The sequence below is a fragment of the Felis catus genome, chromosome F1 (genome assembly GCF_018350175.1).
Source record: "Felis catus isolate Fca126 chromosome F1, F.catus_Fca126_mat1.0, whole genome shotgun sequence".
Taxonomy (NCBI): Eukaryota; Metazoa; Chordata; class Mammalia; order Carnivora; family Felidae; genus Felis; species Felis catus.
The window spans coordinates 35920659-35948625 of record NC_058384.1 but is presented as its reverse complement, the minus strand read 5'-3'; the positions used below and the strand labels follow the sequence as shown (position 1 = coordinate 35948625).

The 27967-nt window shown below is 37.7% G+C and overlaps 1 protein-coding gene across 1 annotated transcript in view; it reads right to left on the bottom strand.

The window, feature by feature from the left end:
- The window catches only part of CFHR5 (complement factor H related 5), a 31329-nt gene extending 8603 nt beyond the window's left edge, over positions 1-22726 (bottom strand). Inside the window, exons 1-7 of the mRNA XM_019821926.3 lie at positions 22548-22726; positions 19085-19279; positions 17759-17935; positions 9496-9672; positions 8232-8414; positions 7677-7856; positions 3013-3189 (exon numbers count right to left, since the gene is read on the bottom strand). Of these exons, the coding sequence (XP_019677485.2) occupies positions 3013-3189; positions 7677-7856; positions 8232-8414; positions 9496-9672; positions 17759-17935; positions 19085-19279; positions 22548-22605 (1147 nt within the window). The 5' untranslated portion in view covers positions 22606-22726. The remainder of the gene's footprint in view (positions 1-3012; positions 3190-7676; positions 7857-8231; positions 8415-9495; positions 9673-17758; positions 17936-19084; positions 19280-22547) is intronic.
- Between the last annotated feature and the right edge of the window lie 5241 nt (positions 22727-27967).

The window sequence follows — 27967 nt, the reverse complement described above, 5'->3', positions numbered from 1 at the left end:
GCAGAATCTAGTTTCTTTTATTAAGAAAAGGAAGAAGACAATGTTACTGATATCTGGAAAACAAGAAAAATTCGTGTCTGTGAATTTATTTATTTTTTAGCATTTATAAGGGCTATACTATAGCATATCATAAGGCAACTTGCTTTTTTCATGAACTATGATGTTTTGAGACCCATACGTGTTTGTATATGCAACACAAAGCTTTAAAATAAGAATATTCTTCTTTCCTTTGCCTGGTCTTCCAAATTCAATGATACCAAGATTTAAAATGAGATGATAAAAAACTTTTTTTTTTTTAGAAACAGAGAGAGCATGCAAGCAGGGGAGGGGCAGAGAGAGAGAAGCCTAAGCAGGCTCCATGCTTTCAGCACAGGGCCTGACGTGGGGCTCAGTCTCACAAGCCATGAGATCATGACCTGAGATGAAATCATGAGTGGGATGCTCAATTGACCGAGTCACCCAGACACCCCAATAAAAAACTTTTTAAAGACATGCCAAGAGATTATAAATTATGCTCTGCTCCCATTAAACTGGTATTGCACGCATGAGAGGCTAAAAGGATGAGTTTTAAAGAGCCAGTAGTAAAGGTTTCCTTAAAGGGTGCTGTCTGCATGTTATATCATGGGAGACAGAAGGGTAAAATCACATTCCGCTTAGGCCAAGTGAAAGTAGGAAGCTTCTATACAACTGCTTTTCCCAGGGAATTAATGGTACAAAGAACAGTTTCTGACTCACACTTGAAATTTGAGAATAACTGAAGTAGTCTGTCTGGTAACACCTAAAGGCATGCCTGCACTGGTGATATTTTCCATTTCCAAATCTCAGTGGCTAGGATGGAAACCACAGGTAAAGGCTAGCTGTGGGTTGTCTTAAAAGGGCTTTCCATGAAAAGTCAACTGTGGGGAGTGAAATAACTCCAATGGAAAAATGGACTTGAAATCCAGGATTGCTAGAACTTTGTCAAGACAACTACCCTAGGTTAAGGGAAATCTCCAGAAACAGCATTCTCCTAAGATCTGTAAATGCCCTTTTCATGGTATTTTCCTTTTCAATTAATGTTTTTAACTCCTTCATTTTCAAAACTGTATTCTTATATTATTTTTCTTATATTTGTATATTCATCTAATTTTGGCTTATAGAAATGTTTATTTGGACCTACCCACCATTCTTCTTGACTAAAGTAGAATTGATTAGCTAGGTCTGCTCCTTAACCTTTATAAAATTATTGTTATTTCCCAGATCAGCTGTAAGTAAAATATTCTATTTCATTCATATCTTCTTTTACATTTATTATTTTGCCTCCTAATATCTGGAGTTTACTTTTCCTAGCCTAGGGGAGATAGATAATAGATGAAAGATAGATGATAGATAGATAGATAGATAGATGATAGATACTAGATCCAAACTTATTATTTTAAGGCTATACATTTCACTCTAAATTTTGGTTAGGTTGCCTCTAAGGGGTTTTACTATATGCTCTGAGAATTATAGTTCTTAGTAGCGTAAACACTTGTTATTAGGTTATTTGGGAGTGAATTATTTCACAAAATGAAGGGTAAGGAAGTAGATAGATATTATTATTACTTTTAAATATTCTTTGTGGTTATAAAAAGTAATCTATAGGGTATTAATATTTGAAACTTATGAGAATTATTTAATGCACAATAACAGATTAATTTAAACATTACATGGGCACAGAAAAGGCTTTAAAATGGTTGAAACACTCAGAGCAATACTTCACTTCCTTACATAAAAATAAAAATATATTGAATAAAGAAATTTAACAAAAATAAAAACATTTTAGTTGTTTTAAACAAAATATAGTTACCCTAGCTTCTTGAAACTATTACTTCTTTAAATTTAATATATTTTACTTTTTACCCTCACGATTTCTGATAATACCACATTCTTTTGTTAAGAATTAATATTTCATCTTGCCGATATATATTTTATATGATTTATTTCAAAGGATGATTTTGAGTGGTAAATTCCCTTCATCTTTCCTGTGTTTAAACATGTATTTATTTTTTAATCATCAGTAAATACTTTGGGTATGGAAAACACTGGTTGCCAATTACTTTTTCTTTTTTTTTTTTTAAATTTTTTTTTAACGTTTATTTATTTTTGAGATAGAGAGAGACAGAGCATGAACGGGGGAGGGTCAGAGAGAGAGCCAGACACAGAATCTGAAACAGGCTCCGGGCTCTGAGCAGTCAGCATAGAGCCCGACGCGGGGCTCCAACTCATGGACAGTGAGATCGTGACCTGAGCCGAAGTCGGATGCTTAACCAACTGAGCCACCCAGGCGCCCCACCAATTACTTTTTCTAAGAACTTTGAATATATTGCTCCATTTTATCCTGGCTTCTTATATTATTGCTGGTGAGAAGTCTGAAGTCTACTCTGTTTTCTCTATCTTGTTATTTCTCTGTAAGCATTATATCTTTTCTATGCCTGGTTTACTTTAATTTAATATGGTGCCCACTTTGTAATTGTTTGTAATTTATAATCCTGTTGCTCAAATTAAATAATTTGAAAACAAGCCTTTGAGGAATGTGAGATTTAATATTAGGAAAATAATTCCTTGATCATTTTTCTTCCCAGACTAATTTCTACTTTTGGTCCAGACTTTGTCATGTCTGTTAGTTTAACCTTCACAGTGTGTCATTTGGGTTTTAGTTGTTTCCCAATATCATTGAAGATTGAGTTTTTGTTCTATTTTTACCGTTCTTTTTTTTTTTTCTTTTATCATTCAAGAGATTGTAATAGAGTAAAAATGGGTTTACTTCATCACCTTTACCAGAAGGCAAGGGCTCTTAAGTGACAATATTTGAAAATAGTGTTGTGAGTAGTTTCTATCTTCACCATCAACTTAAAAATTTATGTGATGCAACAAACAATTTAATTTAAAAACATGCTAATTACAAGAGAAATTTTCTGATAAAGATGAAATAAGTCCTACAAAATCTGTTTTTTTTTTCTCTTACAAAAATATCTCTAAAACAAAGCTTACCTCTGCAGTTTGGTTCAGGATACCAGTTTCCATTTATGCAGGATATTTGCATCTGTGCACTCTTCCCCAAACATCTGTAATTTATTCTGGCATTATGATTATATTCAGGCATCCACGGACTTATCAGTTTTCTTCGATAAAAATTTGGTATTTTGCAACCCTTAAGTTGGTCGGTTGCTATTCAAAAGGAAAATATGGATACATGAGCAGAATATTGAACAGAAACTAGCAATTATTTCAGTAAAATATCTGAAATATTAGCGGTATGATGAAATCATGTTTGATGCCTTTAGGCCATATCACATAAAACTACTCTTAATTTCATTGCGTAGGCTATACTGGCTGTTGAAAAAATGAGAAAGAAAATGCAAAGCTGTGTTCCATTTTGAATGACAGAAAAATATGTCAAAGTTGTTTAGGAAATGGGAATGCAAGATGGATTAGTCTGGCCCAGGGTTTTGACTGGAGAACAGTCCTTATGAAACTTCAGCCTAGTTTTTAAAGGCCATGAAAAGATAGTTGTATCTGATTGTTTCCCACTAAATAACCACATATCTGTGGGAAGTACAGTACTAGGAGAGATAAGTCTGGATTTCCCTCGAGGTTCAATTACTCCCACATTTCAGAAGCTCAGTAAAGACCCTGACCCGAGAACTCAGAGTGTGCTCACAGGAAGAACCCCCTGATAACAACACTATTGAGCCTTAGAACATGCATTCACAATGGGCCACATGCTTGTCTATAGTTTTTATTGTTACGATTCTTCCCTTTTGTCCATAAATATGTAGCTCATCACGGAATCTTTCCTTAGCGCGTCCAAGGATGGCATAATGAGACACGAATTGCTCTGCTACTGCTTTTCTTCCAATTGTTTTTTAATCCATGTTCTAAATCTCCCCTATGTGATGCTAGGGATTGGGTATCTGTATTTCCCTCATATAATAATTGTTGACCATGAGCACAATTTACACCTTTTTATAACAGAGCCCAGTCTCTCGGGGCTGAAAAACATTCCCTCCCTGTAGGTCATCATGAATTACCAGTGGCCAAGTTGTCTGCCAGGCTTAAAGAAGCACAACAGTGACAGTTTTCATCACCAGAAGTGGGTAGGTCAGTTGATAATCCAAAAGTCTAGGAAATGAGGGAAGAGAGTGGGTCTGGGTTTTCCACTTTAGAATCTTGAAGAACAGCAACAGAGAGTGCCAGTTTTTAAAGCTCAGAATGAAAGGCTTTCATATTTTGAGATTGCTGGAGATAGGACGAAGGAGAACAGTATCTGAGGGCATCAGGACAAAACTTGCACATACTTGTACATTACGGCTGAGAGCCCAAGACTGCTTAAATGCAGTTGAGAGAGCACAGCACACAGCCTGATGGATTGATAGAAAAACCTGAAATAGATTTCACTGCTTCTGCGGAAGAAAATGGACAAGCTGATCAGAAAATCTGGAATAGAGTTAAAAGATTTAGAGGCATAGGAAGAGTAAGAATCAGGCCTAGTTCCTAGGTCCTGCCTTCAACTCTTTCTCTAAGAGGAGAATCCAAATATCCCAGACATAAATAGAACTCAGGCTACATGGTTGTTATTTTGGTGGTTGTTTCTGGACCATGTAGAGATAGTTTCATGAACTAAAGAAATAAAATAAAAGAGATTAAGTTGTGATTATTTATAAAAATAAAATATCCAAATTCATTATTAGAACTAATATGGGAATTTAGCAAGATTGCTGGAAACAAAACCAATATACAAAATAAAATATAATCCTGTATATAGAAATTATAACTCTTCAAATATATAAATTAATAAAAGATCTCATTTATTTTATCAATAGAATCCCAAAGAACTTAGGGAAAAGCTTATTTAGAAATAATTTTAATGAGAAATGTATATTATTATATATAAATTTTAATATAAGACCTGACTAAATAGATTGATGCATTATATTCATGGGAGGAAGAATCAATAATAAATAAAATTGCAATTCTGGCCAAATTTACAAATTTCATGTAATCCCAAACAAAATTGAACGAGAATTATCAAAGAATTTAGTTTTCAAATACAGATAGAGGGGCGCCTGGGTGGCTCAGTCAGTTGAGCGTCTGACTTCAGCTCAGGTCATGATCTTATGGTTTGTGAGATTGAGCCCTGCATCAGATTCTGTGCTGACAGCCCGGAGCCTGGAGCCTGCTTCGGATTCTATGTCTCCCCCTCTCTCTGCACCTCCCCTGCTCATTCTCTCTCTCTCTCTCTCTCTCTCTCTCTCTCAAAAATAAACATTAAAAAAATTAAAAATAAAATAAAACAGAAAGATTCGGGCATTTTAAAGAATAGTTGCGGTGATTATAATAAGTAAAAAAGATTGCTGTAATAATAATGATTTTTTCCCTATTACTATAAAAATAGACAAACAGGTTAAGGGAACAGAATAGATAATCTAGAAATAGATATAAATAGGGTACTAGTAAATGGCATGGGGGAAATAAATATTAGTAGAAAATAGAACAGACAATTCACTTAGTATTGACATAGTTTTCCACATCGACACAAAAAAAAGTACTCTAATACAACATAAATATAACAAATAAATTAAAAAAATAAATCTTAGTAATGAGATTTTAATCCTTAGAATAAAAGAGAATATATTTATGCACCTAAAAAATGAGGGATTCCTAAACAAGATACACACAAACATGAAAACAGTTGAAAAAAGAAAGATTGACAATTGAGTTTAAACAAAACCCTCCAATGAAAAAGGCATCATAGAGAAAATAAAGCAAAAAAAACTTTAAAACTTTAAAACGTTTGCAATGTAATTAGAATATTTAATGCAGAACTCAAATCTTAAAAGGAGAAAGAAAACACAAAGTTAAAGAAAAATGTTCATTGCACGTAAGAGAAAATCTAGCTACCGACAAATACTTGAATTTACACTCAATATTACTATCAGTCAGACAAATGAAATTAAATGCGAGAAATGATTCTGACCCACCGTCTTGGTGCCTGTTCAAAAATATTAAAATATCAAGTGAGGGCAAGAGGAGTAAGGTCTCCGTATATATCTGGCAGTACCTTGTAAAATCAAAAGTATCTACAATCCAATACCAATTCCACTTGCAGATGTATGTTTTAGGAAACACTGAAGCACGTCTTTTATACCAGGACAAAAAAAAAAAAACAATTTCCATTTCCAATAGGGTAATGAAGTGATAAAGCAAGATACGTTCTCAAGGTAGATTACAACACAGTAAAATTACAATGTTGAAGAAAAAAGCACTTTGCAAGTAGACAATAATTTTGCATAAGCTTAGGGGAAAAAACACAAAAATTTCCTCCAACACACACACACACACACACACACACACACACACACATATATATATATCAAAAAGTAGAATGGAAAGTACAAATTCTACTTTCTGCTTGATTGGAATTTCCCTTGGGAGGATGATAGGATAATGGATACTTCTGTTTTTCTTTCATGTTTTCATTTCAATGATTTATTCTATTACAAAATATTTAAAGCAAATAATGTCAAAAATATCAATTGTGAATAGTGTAACACAGAGGTTTTACAGCATTCTTTTTTTCCCCATTTTTTTCAACTTTAACCAAAAATTGAATCAAAGTACCTTGGCTATGCCTTCTCATCTAGAACCCCTCTGGGACTGCAACACGTTTAGGCTCAGGAGGAGAGATGAGGACAAGTTTTGAGACATTAATTCAATCAAAATGTCAAGCAGCGTCTATATAGACTTCCTATGTGTATGACAAAGTCTAGACCAACAGAAGGTAGAGTGTGGGTATGTGAGACAAAAAAGAGAGCTGATACCAAGTGCACCGTGCCCCAGAGGAGGAACTTGTGGGATAACAACCAAAAATAATTATGAAATGAGTTACTGACACGGAATCTTAACACTTTATGCAAATAAAGTAATAAAGTATTGCATAAAATACTTTATGCAAACCTAAGCGAATGATTACTCAGGCAGTGAATTAGAGATTGGGTCCATACAGATGAGCCCTGATATTCTGGCACTTTATAATCTAAACGGAAGACAAGTATCTATTAGGTACATGACAATGATAAATGTACAGACAGACAACACAGTGGAGAGGCTATATCATTCTACTAGAATTTTGAGATGAGCATATGGGTACTGGAAAATAAACCAGGAGAGGTTACAGAGGTGAGTGAATTTTGAGTTGACTCTTAAAGGTGAATAGTTTTGCATATGATTACAGCGGAGAAAGACATTTCAGGAAGAGAGCAAAGGCACGAATGAGGAAGGGCACAGAGATTTAAAAGAACATGGCTTATCCAGAAGCTAAGGAAAATCCATTTTGCAAAGCTCCATCACATGGTGAAGATAGGATCCAGCAGTAGATACCTAGGAAAAGCAATCTGATGCTACTCCGAAGCAGAAGTCCCAAACTCTCCTGGTTCACAGAGCTCTTAGCATCTCAGTAATTTTTCACAGTGTTCATAGGTCAAAGAAAATCTTTCCAAATTCACTTTCTTAAGTAATTAGGAGCAAACAAACTTAGTAAGTATCTTATATCCTGTTTAATACCTGATGGGCACCAGCATGTGCTGGTGTGACTATATTTATTGACTTAAAAAATTATAAACAATCAAATACAAACTTAAGAAATGTATTCTCACCAACACACTTGGGAAGTTCAGTCCACATTCCATCAATACAAGTAATTACATTATTTCCAACCATTGTATATGCATTTCTGCAGTGCAGTTCCACAGAAACACCAGGTCGATAGGGAGGGACTGAGGGCTGGGCATAGCCATTCTTGAGGTGAGGTACATATCCACATGTTTTCACGTGTTCTAAGAAAATGTAATAAAAGAACTTTTAAAATATTTCAAATATATACATGTATATATATATATATATATATATATATATATATATATATATGAAAAGTGCAAAGTTTAAACTGTTGTGTTTAAACACTAACATCTAGGGGTGCCTGGGTGGTGCAGTCGGTTAAGCGTCTGACTTCAGCCAGGTCACGATCTCGCGGTCCGGGAGTTCGAGCCCCGCGTCAGGCTCTGGGCTGATGGCTCAGAGCCTGGAGCCTGTTTCCGATTCTGTGTCTCCCTCTCTCTCTGCCCCTCCCCCGTTCATGCTCTGTCTCTCTCTGTCCCAAAAATAAATAAAAACGTTGGAAAAAAAAAATTTAAACACTAACATCTATTTACCAAAACAAGTAGGCAGATTTGTCCATTCTCCATCGATGCACTGTATGTTCTTAGGTCCCATCATTAGAAAAGCGGGATTGCAATCATACTCCACCATTTCACCGTGTTCATATTCTTCTTTCCTTATCTGTTTTGTTTTACCATTGGGGAGTTGAGGGGGTTGACCACATGACTGTACTTGCTCTATCATAAAGAAATTGTTTGAATAATGCTTAGTCTCACAAATCTGGCAAAACGTGGAGTTACTATTTTGGTTGACCTAGAACTAAATTACATTTATGCTACATTCCTATTTTCTTCAGGTTTGCTTTTTATAGTGTACATAGTGTATTGCGTAAAGTCTATTCTTTTTCTCAAATATTGATGCCTCTTTTATAAATAATTCTGAGCAAAGAAAGATGCACGATGAACACGTATACCGATCACCCAGATATATATGAATGTTACATTTTGCCCAATTAATGTTTTTGTGAAGTAATTTAAAGTAAATGACGGACATAGTAAGATTTGACTTCTAAATTCTTCAGAATACCTAAGAAATAAGAGCACTGACCAGCATATACAAAACATCTTATTGCATTTCTTTAAGTTAACAATTTTTAGGGCAATCTTATCTTCTTTCTATATGCAAATATCCTGATTGCGCCTACCCCCCCATATTGTGCAGGTTATTATAACCAAGATATTAATTGTACCCTTGAAGATTTTAAAGTAGTTCAATGATCTGGATATCATATAAAAGTAAGTAGTTGTCAAATATGTGATATGATATACATATGCAATTATAGTTTTTATTAATTAATATCTTTAAATATATTAAATAACTATCAAAAATTTTGAAAAAGTAATGTCATCTGAAGCAAGTAAAAAAATCATAATTCTTTTATATTGAATAATCCATATGTTTATTTGATGACTTCTTAATTACTTAATAAAATATAACAAGGCCCACACAATATTTTTTACAGTATTCTTTTTTTAAATTGAGTTTGGGGAAAAATCCCTAACATTTCTCAGTCCCGGTGACTATATTTTGATCTATAAAACTCCATTACATATTTCAAAGCACAGAGGTAGAATTACCCCTTGATAAAGGAAACATAACTAATCTATGACCCAGCATCCCTCCTTCTTCTCAATTAAAATACTACTTTTGCCATTTTTTTGCAGTTTGTCAGATTATAGATATAAGATCCGATAAAATACATAGACATTAATATAAAATTTTATAAGTTGTTTCATCAGCTCTAAAATAAATATTGACCTTTACATGTTGGAAAATTAGGTGACCATCCAAAATGATAGCATTGAACTGAATCTGGTCCAACTCTTACAAGTCCTTGTCTGCAGGAAAATTGCAACACATCTCCAGGTGTGTATTTTTCTTGTTTTGGATAAACATGTATGTTAGCTTCTAAAAATGGAACAAGACATTCTATATCTAAAAAAAATAAAAGTAAATAAATATGTGTGAAATAATCATTGTGAAATTAAATTTAATATGTGCAATAAAAAAATAAGATTAGGGGGACTTCATACGCAGAGATGCTTATATTCTTACCTTCAAAAAATAAGCTAATTATTTACACCCAATAAATATGTGTAAGCCCCTTTTAAGAAATTAACATTTTGAACAGCAAAGTAAAATTTTGTATGACAATCTCCTCAGGACCATAATAAATACGGTTTGAGCAGTTACTTATAAATTATTTCACTTATTGAATTAAAGATAATTTTAATAACTTTTATTATTTGTCTATAAAATAGCATATGAATGTTTTTCACACTCAGATCACATGAAAATCATTCTTTCAAGTAATAAAAATTAAAATGCAGCATATTTAACTAAATGATACATATGTTTAAAAAGTTAATAACTGGAATGGCCCAAAGAAGACACATCTAGTACATTTTAAGTAGGAGGGAACATTAAAAAACAAAAACATTCCTGATTTTACGAATGGGGAGCTGTATGTAGTATATGGACTTTTTCAAAAAAATGGCTAAGCAACATGGCTAAGTTGCTTCTAGGTGTTCTGAATCTTTCCATTATACCCAACCACATCTCTAATATCTTTCTAAACCACATCTATAATAACTTTCTAAATACCAATGCATTATGAATGCCTTCTGGTTCAGGTAAAAATGGATATATATATATATGAATATGTATGTGTATTTTTCTCTTCTAATCTGCATTCGTGGTTCACTTACAAAATTAGATATTGAAATTCACATGTAAAAATACAAATGACATTCAAGACAAATACTCGCAAATCAAGCACAAAAATATGATGAAATATTTTCTAATTAAATCTCAGAAATACTATTTAAACTAGCCAGTTTTATACATTGTTATCGGCAATTTAATAGTTTAATAACAGTTTGTACAAACCCCCTGGAATGTGACTCACTCAGCTTTAGTAAAATTTGTACCCATGCATCTCTGTGTTTCATTCCAATAATTTTGCATGACAGTTCTTTACTTACTGGTTGTTTACATTCCCTTTCTTATCCAATTGCAAAAAAAAAAAAAGCTATTGAAAATAATTTATCTTGGCTGATGTAGGATTTTCTAGCTGCTCTATTTAAGTGTAATTATCACACAGTGTTGTAGACAGAATAATGGCCTCCCCAAAATGTCCACGTCCTAGTCCCTGAAACCTGCAAATATGTTACCTTTCCTTGGAAAAACAGACTTTACAGAAATGATTAAATTAAAGGACTTGAGATGGAGAGCTTATTTTGAATTATCCGTGTGGTAGTGGACCCAATGTAATCACAAGGATTCTTACAAAAGGGAGCAGAGGTGTCAGAATCAAAGTAGGCAACATGACAACAGAAGCAGAGGTTGAAGTGATATGATGAAGGGCCATGAGCCAAGAAATGCAAAGGGCTTCTAGAAGCTGTAAAAGGCAAAGAGATCGATCCTTTCCTAGGACTTCCGGAAGGAAACATGATTCAGTATCTTGATTTCAGGACTTTTCACCTCTAGAAATGTAAGATAATAAGTCTGTATTGTTTTAAGTAATTAGGTTTATGGTAATTTGTTACAGCAGCAGTAGAAAACTAATACATACGGGAAAAAATGTACAACCATATTTAAAAGGCGCATGATTTGGCATGACCTGAGGCATTCTGGGCTGCATTTGAATCAAAGACTTTGTGCAACACCAAGAATGAACTATAATGCAAGCTATGAACTTTGGGTAATTGTGATGTGCCAATTGTCAATAGCACCCTGGCCTGTCAAGTTGAAAATGGGACAGATTATCTTGCATGTGTGGCACAAGTAGTATAGAGAAATCTCTATACCTCCCCCTCAATTTTGTCATGAAACCCAAAACTGCTCTAAAATAAAAACACCAAGTCTCTGGCTATAAACTATGAGTTAATAATCCAATGACACGGAAGAGGATGAAAGTCAAGGAATAAAGTATCTAAAGTGGCTGCAGCATGTATAACCAACTATGAATTTGGTAATGTTTGCTTAGTTTTGAATTATGAGGCCGTTTTAATTCAAGGTACCTTGAAAATAGGTTTAATTTTGGTCATAAATATTATAATGTACATGGCATATAAACAATCTTATTTTGGATGGGCTAAGTGCTTTTCAAAGATCTGTTATTATATCAACATTTAATGTTGGTCTTTTAAAGCTATATGGAGACACCTTAAATTTAGATTATTGTCCATTAGGAAATATCTTTCAAAAGAGTCTAGTGAAAAGAAATATATTCAGAATTTCTTCTATTTCCTGGATAAAAAAGTACTTACGATAGCATGTGGGCAAATGACACCAGAAATATTCACTACATACCATGAAATCTATGGTGCTTCCAATCTTTTTTTTATTTTCTAAGTTTATTTATTTATTTTAAGAGCGAGAGAGAGAAAGAGAGCAAAAGAGAGAGCATGAGTCGGAGAGGGACAGAGGGAGAGGAAGAGAGAGAATCCCAAACAAGCACTCCACCATTAGCACAGAACCCAATGTGGGGCTCAAACTCCAGAACCATGAGATCATGACCTGACCCAAGAACAAAAGTCAGATGCATAGCCAACTGAGTCACCCAGGGACCATGAAGAAATTTTTAATATATATATTTTTTTCTCTAAGCAAAAAAATAAATAAATTTTTATAAAAATGGATAAGCATATTCTGATTCAGACAAAAACCACTGTCAACTACAATATCTGATTTTAAATATTTTTATGAAAAAAACCACACTGAAAAGATCAGTGTTTGTTTAGTAAATATTGTCATGATAAGTTAATAAATATGGCCATTAGGAGGAAAAAAAATAAGGGTTATGCCAGGGAAACTACAACCTAGAATTATTCCTTCAGTCCACACTTTTAGTTTATTGAAAATAACTGTGGGCGCCTGGGTGACTCGGTTGAGCACCGAACTCTTGGTTTCTCAGGTCATGATCCCAGGGCTGTGGGATTGAGACCCACATAGGGCTCCACACTGAACATGGAGTCTGCTTAAGATTTTCTCTCTTTCTCCCTCTGTCTCTCTCCCCCGTTCATGCTCTCTCTCCCTCTAAAATAAAAAAATAAAATAAAATAAAAATAAGTTAGCCATAAATCCTCAAATAAAACATTCTAGGAAACAATGTAAAGTATATTAAGTTTTATATACAATAAGGTAGATTATAAATAGATGTATTGTTTTTTAAAAAAACGAGAGCAAAGAATTCTTGTCAGTAGAGTTTTGGCATGCCCAAGAGAAATCCAATTCAGTAATCTAGTAATTTCCTATAAAGTGTTATGGGTGATTTCCAATAAATCAGACCCCTGCATTAGGTTTCACACTGGTTTGGGGTTACTAGTAGGCAGAATTCATTTAACTTGGGAGTATCAGACCAGGTCCTGCATCAGACCAAAAATGGCACGGAATTCGTAACTGGAAAACCAAATAGTAAATAATAAATAGTAAAACAATTGGCTCTAGAGGATTGGGATATGGAAACAGTGCAATGAGAATACAAAAAGGAGTCCATGTATAACTCATGTGAGGTCAGAGGTTTTTGGGCAGACTGTTTATTCCTTTAGTTGTTCAGTAGTAGTGTTCCATGAATCGATATGCTCCTTGTTTTTACTGTAAATGACTGTGGTGGGCTAAATAATACCCCCTCAAAGATGTCCACGTTCTAATCCGCAGAACCTGTGAATGTTACCTCACACGGCAAAAGAATTTTTGCCAATGTGGTCAAGTTGAGGATCTGGAGATGGGGAGATTAGCCTGGATTATCCAGGTGTGCCTGATTTGATCAGAGTGATCCTTACAAAAGGCATGCAAGAAAAGTCGAAGTCAGGCAGAAAATGATGTGACCACAAAAGGAGAGGAACAGGGAGAAAACTATGTAAAGGAGCCAAACTGCTGGCTTTGATGGGGGAGGAAGGGGCCCCAAACCAAGGGGCCTCTGGCAGCTGGACAAAGTACGTAAACAGTTTCCTTGCTAGAGCACCGGAAGGAATCAGCCCGGCCTACACTTTGGATTTAACCTGGAGAAACTGATTTTGGATGTCTTAGCCTCCAGAACTGAAAGAGAACAGACCTGTGTTGTTTAAGCCATCGTGTTTGTGCCAGTTTGTTACAGCAGCCACAGGAACCTTATAGCATGACACACTGAAGCACCAATTTCTGGCAGTTCTGTTAAATAAATTAGCTTTAAAGTTTGCCTTTACTCTATCAGCTGAACTGTAGCCTGTAAGTGTATTATCACATATGTGCACAAATGACCTCTGACCTAGAGTGTGGTAGCCATGCTAAAAATCATTTTGATCCCTGAAGCCTATAGGACTTTCACTAGAATAGCAGAAACTTCAGAATTTTAGACCTTATTCATTTTTGAAAGGTTTTTCCCAAATACATTTTTTAATTAAATATAGCCATGTATCAAAAAATAAAAAAGAAGTATATGAGTGGCTGGTAGAGCAGATACAGTGCTCTCTCCATCTTTAATAACTGAGAATCAAAGCATAATGTTTAAAGCTTATAGCATACTTCCGAGCTGTTTATGTACAGTTGAAATTCAAAAAACGGCCAAAACAAAACTGTTCAAACATAGTATTGGGATCTGATGATAAAAACAAGCATCAACAATTTGTTTTATCAAGTAATGTAATAAATTATAGTCAAAAGAGGATGCAACAAAGTATAGAAAATCTTAAATGTAATCCTGTTAATGTGAATTTACTACTTGGTAACATTGATATGTATATTAGAAACAATTCATAAAATAATTTTTGTTTGCCTGAACCTATAAAAGTCACTGTAAGAGAGAAATCAATGTCTCTCTCTCTATTATATATATGTATGTATATGGTAACATATGTAAATAGGCAGATAGATAATAGAGGTTGATAGATGATGATGATAGATGATAGGTAGATAGATAGATATAAATAAATAGATGGTTTATTGTATCAGGACTGCAATAAGGTTTTGTACATATTTTGATCTATACAACTTTAGGGGATATCATTTATGCAACTTAAGCAACTGTATGCAGACACCTATATTGGAACACAGGCTAATATATTGTTTTGTGTTGACTACCTGTCCTGGTGGAGACCTTGCTATGCTAGGAAAATAAAACCACAGTTTGCTCCTGTAAGAAAATCATGGTGGTACTTGAAAGGAGTTTGATATAAGACAGACTTCCCTGAAAATTTACTTGCTATATTTAAGAAAATATTAGTGAGGGCGCCTGGGTGGCACAGTTAGTTAAGCAACCAACTCTTGATTTCAGCCCAGGTTATGATCTCTCAGTTGTGAGATTAAGCCCCTCATCTGGCTCTGTGCTGGGCATGGTGCCTGCTTAAGATTCTGTCTCCCTCTGCCCCTACCCCTTTCGCATGTGCGTACACACTCCCTCTCTTTCTTTCATTCTCTCTCTCTCTCAAAAAAAACAAAAAACAAAAACAAACAAAAAAACAAAAACAAAAACAAAACCTTTTTAAGACTAGCATTAAGAGTAAAGCCAATATATCTTTAAAGCATATGATTTACAATGTTAGTAACATTGGATACGAAATTTAAATGCACATGCATATCATGATTGATTTACGAAACGATTAATGATTTTATCAGCATTTCCACAGCTTCTTTGGGGGAACAAAAAGTGTGCATGCTCCAGAGAAAGTTTAGAACTCTTGTTCTAGATATTTATTTTTCTCTATTCTTTTCCTGCATTCCTCTTATCTATTTTTTCATCTTTTTGTATTTCTTTCCACCATTTCATTATCCATTCTTTATTTCTCCCCTTGCTACTCTAATTCTTTTTAAAAGCCATTCCTCACTAAATATTTGTCAACAAATTAACATAGTTGGTAGAAAATAAGAGCTTCCACCACGGTGGAAATAATTTAGGGATTTAAAGAAAAATCATTAATCATTGTTACCTAGATAGTTCAGCATACTCACTTTGTAGATCAGTAATCTTAGCTCAAATAGGTAATCATTTACTCATGGACCCAGAGGTAATTTTTCTCAGAACCCATGCTGGAGTCCAGTTGTTCCGAAACATTGTTGACTCTCCACGGTGTTCTCTCTCTCTCTTTTTTTTTCCATGTTTATTTATTTTTTGAGGGAGACGGAGAGGGGAGCAGAGGATCCGAAGCAGGCTCTGTGCTAACAGCACAAATTGGTGGTATCGTGACCTGAGCCAAAGTCAGTTGCTTAACCAACTGAGCCACCCAGCTGCCCCTGACTTTCTCCACGGTGTTCTTGATCCAACACCCTACCTTGGATACACAGAATTTTTCAAAGGCTCACGGAGTCTCACAAAATGTACACAGCAACCAGCTTGAGTGGGTTACTACTGAGTTGAGTTGTCAAATTGAGTTGTCAGGCTTCTAAAATACAATTGCTGGGCTGATGATTGCCATCATCTCACAAAAAGGAGAGCTGGTGCTCGAGATGAGATGACAATGAAGTATTTATACCATAACTGAAGCCTTCTAAATTATGAGCCCTGTTCAACCACTGGACACTTCAGGTAGGAAGTCAATAAATGTGTTCTTTTGTTATTTTTTTTGCAAATATTAGTCATGTGCAAGCCCCTCATAATTGAAAGAGGTCGTGGCCTAACTTACAATACATAACCGAGTGAGTATTGTAATTCAAGCCGCTTTAAAAAGACTCTATTTTCTAGAAGAATTTAAATATTGAAGTTGCAGAATCACATTAAAAAAAAAAAGCCAATCAGAAGACTTCATTTCCTGAGAAGATGGAGTAGCTGGTGTCAGCATAGCCTCCAACTGGGAAAACATTAGAAAACTGTATAAAACCTCTCTCTAAAAAACTGGAAACTGGATGGTGCAAGTCCGTGATAATCAAGAAAAGGGGGACAAAAAACCACCCAAACCCCAAAGTTTGATCTGTGGTTGTTTCAGCTTTCTGGTAGCACTTTCCAGACTGTGTTGCAGGGAAGGAGAAGCTATACAGAGTCCAGCGGGAAGAGCAAGATCACAGTTTCGGAGACCATGGTGGCTAGAATTTACAGGGCAGAGGAACAGAGAGAGCGTATTATGATGAGAAAGAGCCAGAGATGTTTTCTTAAGAGTGTTCTTGAGTCTTTGGTTGTGTACTAAGCTGTGCAAACAGGATAGAATTCCATGAGCTGGCTTAAGTGTGATTGCCAGGGACTCTTAAAGATGAAGAATTACAAGCGTTCACCCAAATCTGGGAGATCCCATCATATTATAGTTTCCAAAGGAATTGTTTCCCAAATTCCAAGCCACTCGTAAATAAACCTAACGCTTACAGGTGCAAAATATTTTAAACATGAAAATTGACAGTTTATTGAATTCAGCATAGGAGTTTAGTATACACACAGAAAATAACTATAAAAATCTATCTTAGTCATAGGACATTTTTAACTAGTATTGGACATATTTTCACTTAAATACTCTCTTTTCAGCTTAATACTCGAGGTTTTTTTTTAATTATTTTTAATGTTTATTTATTTTTGAAGGACAGAGGTAGAACCTGAGCAGGGGAGGGGCAGAGAGAGAGGGAGACACAGAATCTGAAGAAAGCTCCACGCTCTGGACTGTCAGCACAGAGCCCAATGCGGGGCTCGAACTCACAAGCTGTGAGATCATGACCTGAGCCGAAGTCGGATGCCCAACCAACTTAGCCACCCAGGCACCCCAATACTCAAGTTTTAAATTAAGTTCATTTTCAACTAATGTGACAATTTTCATAGAAACAATAAAAGGGTGTTACTTTAACCTAAAGGTACAGCCTTCAAAGTGTTTGTGTTGTCTAATAATTTTACTTATTGCATGCATTAGATTTGTGTAGGCAGGCAAACTTTGCTATCTGTACATCTATCAGACACAGTTGGAACTGAAAAACAAATGCATAATGATAAAAGCAAAAGGTGAAATCTACATTTAGCTTCTGACAATAGATATATTTATTTTATTTATTTATTATTTATTCTTTGGATATATTTCTTTTAAAAAATCGCATCACATGTCAGGATGTGAAACGACAGTATTTTACTTACCGGTGGAACTGCATTTGGGGGGAGAAGACCATCCATCTTCCAAACATGTAATGATGTCAGTATTACCAGGAAGGCTGTAGCCGATGTCACAGACAATTTGTACAGTGTCCCCTTCCAAATGTGTTTGTCCTGAAGATGCAGAATGACCATTTTCCACAAAAGGAAAGAAACACAGTCCTAAGGACCAAAAAATTGTTTAATGTACAAGGTGGAAGTGTTAAAAAAAAAAGAGCAAACTAAATTTGTGTTTTGCAATGTTTTAAAAAGAATCTCAAACTCTCAAAACTGAAATCACATATAAAAACAAAATTTCAAAAGAATTTAGATCATACTACTATATATATGATGTTTACTATATGAAATATAGTCATATATTCCATATTTGGAAGTAAATTAACATTTCATTTTGTTCTGTGGTTTTTATTTAAAAATATTTTGTTTTTATACACTTTTCCAGATACAAAACAGGATTTTAATATACCCATTTCTCTCTCAATTTTCCTAAATGTTTCTTATAGAAGGAGAAAGACCATTACTGTCTCATTTGTTGGTTCATATGTTCTGCCTCCCATTGTTCTTTGCTTAATATATCTATTCTCTCCAGAGTCTGCTCTTCACGTTCATTGAAAGATATCATTGTAAGAACAAAAGAAGGGATTTATGGAAAATATAAAAGTGAAAATATTTACACTTACGCAATCTTTGCATTGCAGGAATAGTAAGTTTCAAATTGTTGCAAATAGTAAGTTTCAAAACAGAATGAGTATGTAGAAAGACTTGTTTTAAAATTTTTTTTAACGTTTATTCATTTTTTTGATAGAGAGAGACAGAATGTGAGTGGGGGAGGGGCAGAGAGAGAGGGAGACACAGAATCTGAAGCAGGCTCCAGGCTCTGAGCTGTCAGCACAGAGCTCGATGCAGGGCTCGAACCCATGAACCGTGGGATCATGACCTAAGCTGAAGTCGGACAAACAACTGAGCCACCCAGGCGCCCCTAGAAAGACTTGTTTTAAAGGAAAAGTATGACCAGGCTGATACCAAATATTAGGAACTGCATATTAGTAGTTAAACATATAAATCATCAGTTTTTAAAATTAAAATGTGTAAAGCACTTCTAGGTAATATAAGGAAGTTCACACATTTATTCTTCATTTGGTTTTCATAAAAGGCTTTTCAAGAAAGGGCTACATTTCTTATCTTCGCTGGCTTCTCTAGTCCTGATCCCCGTGATTGTCCACCAAGAGCCCCAAGAGCCCAACATCCCTTCCGGAATATCTTATTGACTGAATGACACATTCACATCTACTGATCAGGGCATTTACTCACTGAGGCACCTGGGTGTTGGCGACCATCCTTCCTCCCTGCATGTTATGCGATTCCAAAAGGATTTTGAAGGAGACACAAAACTATATTCACAAGAATAATAAAAAGTTTTCCCAACAGGAACTGAGGAAAAGGGCGGATCTTTCTTGTCACCATAAAGAATTCCATGGTTGATTCTTGGAAAATCACAATGTCCCACTGGGAAAAATAAAACAAAACTGAAGAATTAACCTACATCAGTGAATCATTAAGTCATATTTTAATCATCTCATTGATTTTTTTTTCTTTCTTCTAGCTCAAATTCCTTTACCTTATGTGCCTTCCAGTGTACTAATTAGTTGAGAACAAAAAATGATCCCTAATTAAGAGTACAAGAGTATTTGAAAAGGCCATTGTCAATGCAATTTATGTTTTGGAGTCAGGGGGAATAAAATCTCTTTTGCAGTAACTTCTAGAAGCAAATCCCCCACGGTTTAGGAACACGGCAGGGGGGGGGGGTCAGCAGCAGTTGTGACCTGTCCCCACAAGGTGCTAGTGGTCTGGGGGCTCGGCCATCCATTCCTTTCTCTACGCTGATGATACCCGGGGGAATCTCTGCCTGAAGTCTCTGTGTCCTCTGTTTTTTTCTGGTGCTTGAGGATGAAGCAGTTTTGTTTTCCCCTCATGCAAAAAAAGGAAACAACTTCCAGAAATTCTGCTCCCAAACCAGTTAATTGGGAAAATTCCCTTTTGGCATTTATCTAGGGGTGACTTTCCCTGTCACACGATATTTCACACGGGGGGTGCCTGTGGCCTTTAGCCTGCAAAACCTGGACTTTCTTATCTGACGGTTTACAGTTGGACATTTGTCATTCTCTGGTAGTTTGGGAAAAGATATGGAGGAAGAGACACCCCCACCCTGCCCCAGAACACTGACATCCGTACCTTCCAGAATTCTTTCTCAGATCTGCTTTGCCCTCCCCTCAAATTACAGCATTTGATTTCCATGCATTTCTACCTACATATACTTTGCCATCCAGAGGGACTTCACTTTCATCTTCCAATTGTCCCTCTTCTACCTACCCTTCAACGCTCATTCTACATTAAGAAAATACTCTGTGTGCACACAGCGATGTGCTAGCTCTGAAAGTTAACTTCTCCTGGCAGGCCTCCCTTATCCAGTCACCAAAAGTAGGAGATAATATCTCTTGTCTAAGCTTTCGGATAAAAGCTTATGATGTTTCCTATGAAATACACTGCCTTATATATATACATACACATATCACATATATATATATTGCATACACACACACACACACACACACACACAGTTTTGCTCTCTGTTTACTTATTTGTGTGTTTTGCTTTCCTCTGAGCACACTGGAAGGTGTAGACAGGCACGGAGCGTTCATTTTCTTTGGAGCTTTACCGCAGCCTGCAGCATAATATATTGCTCGGTAAATATTTCACTATTGAAAGCATGCAGAGTTTTTATAAAAGTGTTACCTTGATATGGTGCCTTTGCTTTGGGGCCAGTTCCTCAACAGGTACCTAAACGTAAATGCAATACAAACTGACAGGTCATTTAACATCTACACAGCTTTGGGATAGAGCTTCCCTGAAGGTTCTCTGGAAGACTAGACTGAAGATGAAGATCTTTTTCTGGGTTAGGGGTTGTAAAAATTCTACATATTAGTCTCACATTTTATACTTATTTTCCTCTGCTTTTTCCCCATTTAGAAATCCCCTCTTAATGTCATATCTAACAGATGTTTAAAACAATATATACCAGACACACCGTTTTATATATATATATATAAACTGTATATATATATATATACTCATGTACATATATATGTACATATACATGTATACACATATACATATATATATACATGTATATATATATATATATATATATATATATATGCAGAGGCTGCTGCATAGTCTAAACAGAGAATTTGTATTTTTAAAATTTTTTGTTATTATTTGTAATGTTTATTTTTGAGAGAGCATAAGCAGGAGAGGGGGGAGAGAAAAGGGGGACAGAGGATCCCAAGTGGACTCCATGCTGACAGCAGAAAGCCCGATGTTGGCCTAGAACCCATGAACCGGGACATCATGACCTAAGCCTAAGTCAGACAACCGAGCCACCCAGGTGCACAGGGAATTTGGTATTTTTAGTTGAGACTAAGCAACTAAGACTGCTATTGGAGAAAAAGTACTTTTACCCCCATCAGCTAACTGTTCTCCTGTGAGTACATCTCAATGCTAAATGTAGTAACAAATTAAAGTTTCAAATCCATAGAAATAGGGTTTTATAACTTTTATGAAGGTGGATCTCTTTTTTTATGTTTATTTATTTTTGAAAGAGAGAGAGAGAGCGCGCACATGGGGGAAGAGCAGAGAGACAGGGAGACAGGATCTAGAGAATCCCAAGTAGACGCCATGCTGTCAGGGCAGAGCTGGACTCAGGGCTTGATCCCATGAACTGTGAGATCATGACCTGAGCCAAGATCAAACGATGGATGCTTACCCAACTGAGTCACCCAGGCACCCCATGATGGTGCATCTTCAAAGTAAAGCATTTTTACTGTTCCTATTTTTCTCTTCTGTGAGGACTAAAGAGAAACTTCCCCAAAGAACTTCCATTGTATGCAAAATTTAGCAAGCAACAAAATAGCAAAAGAAAGCCCTGCTGGAAATCAAGACACAGGATTGAAACTCCACTTCCACACATGATCTAATCAGCTGTCCTGGGCATTGTTAGAGGTTTCATTTGCAGTTATTCAGATATGATGGTTTTTATTTCAGCGTGAAATAAGATGAGACAGCTTTCAACATATTTTAAGATGTGGCTTATAGTTTTAATAAAAAACGATGCACAATTTCCTTTCACTTTCAAATTTGCTAAAGAGCTCGGAAAAAGCAAAGAACTCATGGACATTTCACCAGTTTATTACACACAAAAATTAGGATATACTGTACTGTTTTACTAAAAAAGATTTTTCTTTATTGATGATAATTAGATTGAAAAAGGAAGTTCCTGATTTAATGATATTTAAATCTTAAATTAACAAATCTGTGAAAATGCAAACATTTTTAAGGTGTCCAATTTTTCTGGGGATGCTTTCTCTAGTCAGTGGCATTGCAGAGTTTATGGAGAATTACACTGATACGTGACCTTTTCAACTTCATTACCTGCAGCTTTTTCATCATAGAATTCTTCCCCAAATGTTGTATTTGGTAGCTATTCACACTTTGGAGCTTCAAGAACAGAGAAGATTCATTTCATTTGATTTTTTTTTCTTAATTTCATATTAGAAAATATTGATGAAATAGATTCAAATATGATCCTTTATTCAAAATGTTCTTACATAATTATTCATTTTAAAACATACACACACACACACACGCACACACACACAACACACACATTTGAGACAAGAACAAAATATTTAGATCTGTTTTCATGTTTTCAACTTACCTTGCCCCTCAACAGTAGAAATCCATAAGATTAGAATGGCATTAATTAAAAGCAGCATGCTAGGTTAGCCCAATCGCATATATTTAGAAACGGTCTTGCAATGGTGGTATCACTCCAAATCCCGCTTTCATTTGTGGTTATAGGCAAACTTCGAATTTCAGTGCACTGCCGGGAAGCCAGGGCAGTGAAATACTTTCAGTAAATATCAAAGTTCGCAGAGGGTGGTGTGAGATAACTCATGTTTTCACATTAATACTTTAAAGTCAACACTTGATATTTATCTGAGCACAATAATAGCTGTGCAACTTCCTTCTTGCGGTTCCTAATTTTCTAAGTTTGAAGCATTCAGACATGGACCACTGAGGAGGAAAAGTAAAGCCCTTTCTTATCTTCTTTCTGGCCAGGAGGTCAGCTGTTTCAGAAAGCGACCAAGTGTAGGTCATCTGTCCTCATTTTAATACCATGTCAATCTTCAGTGATTATGAATTCTTCTTCACACTGGCATTAAGAATTAGGTTCCCTCTTAGTATTTTTTCAGGGTAGTCAAGAATAATTTTGCCAAATAATGCTTCCTGAGATTTTTGGACAAAGTATATTTCAAACTCATTTAGGTGGGACTTCAAGAATGGCTATGACACAAGTGTGGTAGACTCCGTCTCCAAAAGGCAGAAATAAAACTGGGCAAAATTATGTACCAAAAATAACCATGCAGAGTTTCTGTAAATTGGCTAAAGAGCATACTGTTGAGAAATATTGATTAAAGAAAATCTCTGTAAATCTCACTAAAATAGAGTGGCTGCTCCCATCCTTCTCTGATTCCTGCCCAATTCTGTGGCTCAGAAGTATGACCTGGGATGGGCAAGGCAGGCATTGTGAACTGGCTGCTATGCTGCCCTGTTAGGGCGGAATGACTTTATGGCAGATCTTGGAAAAAAATCCACATGCAATGACACTGTTGAATACAATAGAGATTACAGTGGGAAACAATCTAGGAAGGCTGATATCTCCCCATGATACTGTTGTGTCTGTTACAACAGTAACAGATACTGTTGGGGCAAGAAACAAAATGGCAGGCCAGCCAGAAATTTAACAGAAATTTTGCTTTGGAAGCAAAAGACAGCCAAAAAGGGCTACACTAAGAGGACACTTATTGCTGGTGGTCCAGAAATCACTGGACATATAATGACTGTGCCCAATCAGACAAACCAGAGAGAGCCCTGCGAGCTACTAGTCACTGGTTAAATGTGGAGCTGACTTTTATACTCCCTGAACTTTGAAAACATTTCCCAAACCACACACAGTTTCAGAGACAAAAGGTAGGATGTGTAGTGGGCCAGTGTGTTTAAGCATAACTTCCGACCAATGAGAGGTTGATTTAATTAAGTTATGCTGACTCAGAAATGACTCCTAGGAAGTCAGACTAAAAAATAAGAAGAAATAAAACCTGAGCAATGACATCAAAATCTGTACGCTGCGACGATCAAGCTCCACAGAATTAGTCTGGGCTACTTAACAAATAAACAAGTTAGCAATAGCAACAGTCCTTGGTTGGAGAGGATTCAGAATTCTACAATATGTTATCTAAAATATCCAGTTTTTAACAACGACAATATGAAGAGACATGGAAGGAGATAGGGAGGTGTATCCTGAACACAAGAGGGAAAAGGGCAATAGAAACTTTCTTTGAGTGGGTCTAGATTTTGGAATAAGCAGATGAAGATGTCAAACAGCCATTATCAATATGTTCAAAGACCTAAAGGAACCATGTATAAGAAATTAAACACAAGTATTATGACAATGACTTATTGAATGAAAAATATGCAGGCCTCTTAGGTTGAGGTAGCCAGGGACCTGGAAACATCAGGAGAGGTCAGGTCACGGAAACTCTTGGGGTTACAAGGCATTGCCCAATTCCATGCCCTAACCTACACAAATGTACTATATTTTCACTGAAGGCAGAGCTGCAGGAATCTGGACCGCCTTTCCAGGGATGGGTCTGGCAGGCTGGCTGGGTTATCTTCTTCTTTTTTTTTTTTTTTTAATTTTTTTTTCAACGTTTATTTATTTTTTGGGGGACAGAGAGAGACAGAGCATGAACGGGGGAGGGGCAGAGAGAGAGGGAGACACAGAATTCGAAGCAGGCTCCAGGCTCTGAGCCATCAGCCCAGAGCCCGACGCGGGGCTCGAACTCACGGACCGCGAGATCATGACCTGAGTCGAAGTCAGACGCTTAACCGACTGAGCTACTCAGGTGCCCCTGGGTTATCTTCTAATAAGAGACATCTAGGAAGTGCGATAGCTGCTAAAGCCAGGGACAACAGCAGATAATAAATATACATGGGGACTATCATCCATTTTAACGGACCCCTCAGGACAATTTTCAAGGGGTGGGGTTTCTCCACCCTTGAGGTTATCAGGTGGTCAGGGATGGACCTTAGCCACACAGGCTTGGGGCTGGGGGGACCAAGAACAGCTGCCCAAAGGTGGGTTTTGAAGTACATACTGCCCATACTTAAGCCTTGCAGGTCAATGTAGCCAGGACCTGGAAGAAGCCAAATATTGGGAGAGTCTGGGTCACAGAACAGCCTATGGGGGGAACCTCGCATCTGCATAATTCCAAAGCTTTAACCTATACAAATGCACATACTCCTCCAGAAGACAGAACTGGAAGAATCTGGACTGCCTTGCCAGGACAAGGCCTGGTGGGATGGCCAGGGTGTCCTCCAATAAGAGATAACTGAGAGCCTTGATTGCTGGAAAAGTCCAGAACCCCACTAGGCAACCAGTCCAAATGGGGATTTACAGTCGCCAGTTTAAAGCTGCTGCCTCAGAAGATAAGCAGGAGGGACTGGGAGGGCTTGCCAGGGTCTCCACTAATAAGAGACATTAGGGAAACTTGATTGCTGGAGAATCTCCTGGTATCTCATCAGGCAGTAAGTCTGCATGGGGACTGACTGTTGTCCATTTGTCGGTGTCTGCTTGAAGCAATTTTCCAAAGGTAGGTTTCTCCATGTCAAAGCCTAACCAGGTGCTTGGGGTGTAGCTGAAGCAACAGAAGCCTGGGACCCCTTAAGGCAGCCAGTCCTCATGGGGCCTGTCACCCATATCAGTGGCTGCCTCAGAGGGAATTTCACAGGGCTAGAAACCTCCTCTTTTGAGGTCGTTGGGGATAAACCCTAGCTCCACAGGCCTAGAGAGCCTCTTTCACCCAAGGGCAGAATTCAGGGTATGTACTGCACCTGTAGGAGCTATATAGTCCAGGGAAGCCAGGGACCTGGGACAGGCAGTGACAGCATAAGCCGTCTATAGATGAAGCTACTGGGGGTACGAAGCATCTGCCTAATTCCAAGGCTTAATCTACACAAATATGCATATTCCCATTAGGGGCAGAACCGGAGGAATCTGGGTTGCATTGGCAGAGTGGGGCTAGGAGTGCTGACCATGGTACCTCCAATAAGAGACACCTGGGGGCCCCCTGATTACTGACGAACATCAGGGCTCCGTCGGGCAGCCAGTCCAAATGAGGGCACTGTTGCCAGATTAAAGCTGTTGCCTCAGAAAGACTTTCTAGGAGCGGGCTCCTTCTACTCAGGGGACATTCAGGTAGCTGGGGTCACCCAGAGCTCCACAGGCCTGGAGTGCCCCTGCAGCCCAAGGCCAGGTGACAGGATACAGAGAACACATGAGCAGGCGTGGCAGTTCAGGCTAGCCAGAAACCTGAAACAGGGCAATGTTGGGGGAGGCTCATCACAGGAGAGGGCTATTAGGTGTACAAGGTATCAGCCTAATGAGCAAAGCCTACCTGCACATTATGGAATATTCCTCCCCCTCCCCCCAAAAACAGAACTGGAGGTTTATCGACTGCCTTACTAGGAAGTGACCTGCCTGGCAGGACAGGGTATCTGCCATATGGAGGCACAGGGAGTCCTGATTCCTAGAGAAGCCCTGGAGCCCAGCAGGCGGCAAATCTACCTGGTAACTGACTGTCACCCTTTTGCACCTATTGGCTCAGAGCAATTTTCAAAAGGTGGGCTCCTTCCACACCAGAGGCTATGCTGATGTTTGAGGCCTGGTCTGAATTTCACAGGCCTGGAGAGCAGGGTCTGCCCAAAGCCAGACTTTGGGGTACATACTGCCCATATGCAGGTCTCCCAGGTAAGGGGTAGCCAGGGACCTAGAAAAGAGGTCAAGCATCCAGAGATATCAGGTCCCAGAAGCATGCTCTTGGGGTATAAGGAATCTGCCTAATTCTAAGCCTCCAACCTACATAAATGTAAATATTCCCTCGGAGGTCATAGCTAAAGTAATCTGGATTGCCTTGCCCTGAAGGGATCATATAGATGCCATGCTTCCTCCAGTAACAGATTCATGGAATCCCTGATTGCTGGAGAAACCAATAACCCTATCAGGTACCAGTCCAAATGGGGAATGCCTCTAGTTTAAGTTGGAGCCTCAGAATGATTTTAGTGGGGGTGGGCTCTCTCCACCCTACAGGTCAGCAGGTATTTGGGGACCAGCTTGACCTTCACAGGCATAGAGTGTCCAACAGCCAGGAACCAGTTGACAGAGTATGGACAAGTCAAGCATAGGCCCTATTAGTCAAAGTAGCTACAGTAACCAGGGACCTGGAACTGGACAATGTTGGCTAAGGTTGGGTCACAAAAGGGGGCATTTGGGATACCTGCCATCTGCCTAATTCCAAGGCTTAGCATACAAAAAGACACACATTCCTGCTAAAGGCAGAGCTAGAAGAATCTGGACTGCCTTGCCTCAGTGAGGCAAAAAGAGATGGCTGAGAAACCCTGTAATAAGCAACACCTGGGATCCTTGATTGCTGGAGAAGCCTGAAATCCCATTGGGTAGCCACTCCAAATGGGGGCTGACAGTCAGTAGTTTAAGCTGAAGCCTCAGAAGGAGGCTTCAGGCTCTCTCCACCCTACAAGCTAGAAGGTGTTTGAGGACAGGCTTGAGCTCCACAGGCCTGGAAGACCCCAAAAGCCAAGGGCCAGCTGACAAGGTATGGACCATACACGTACAGGCCATGCAGGTCAAGATGGTCAGAAGGAGGCTATTAGGGTACATGGCACCTGCCTAATTCCAAGGCTTAACCTCCACAGATGCATATATTCCCCCTGAAGACAGAGCTGCAAAAGTAAAGTTGGGCTTGACCGGGCAGGGCTGGGCTAGTTGGCTGGAGTTCCCTCCAGTAAGAGACACCTGAGAGCCCTGATGACTAGAGAAGCCTGATATCCCATCAAGAAGTCAATGCAAATGGGGACAGATTGTCTTCAGTTTTAAGCTGCTGCCTCAGAAAGATTTTTCAGGGGGTGGAGCTTACTCCCCGCTGATGTCATTCAGGTGGTTGGGGTCAGGCTGGAGTTCCGCAAGCCTGGAGTGCCCCCTGCAGCCCAGGACCAGCT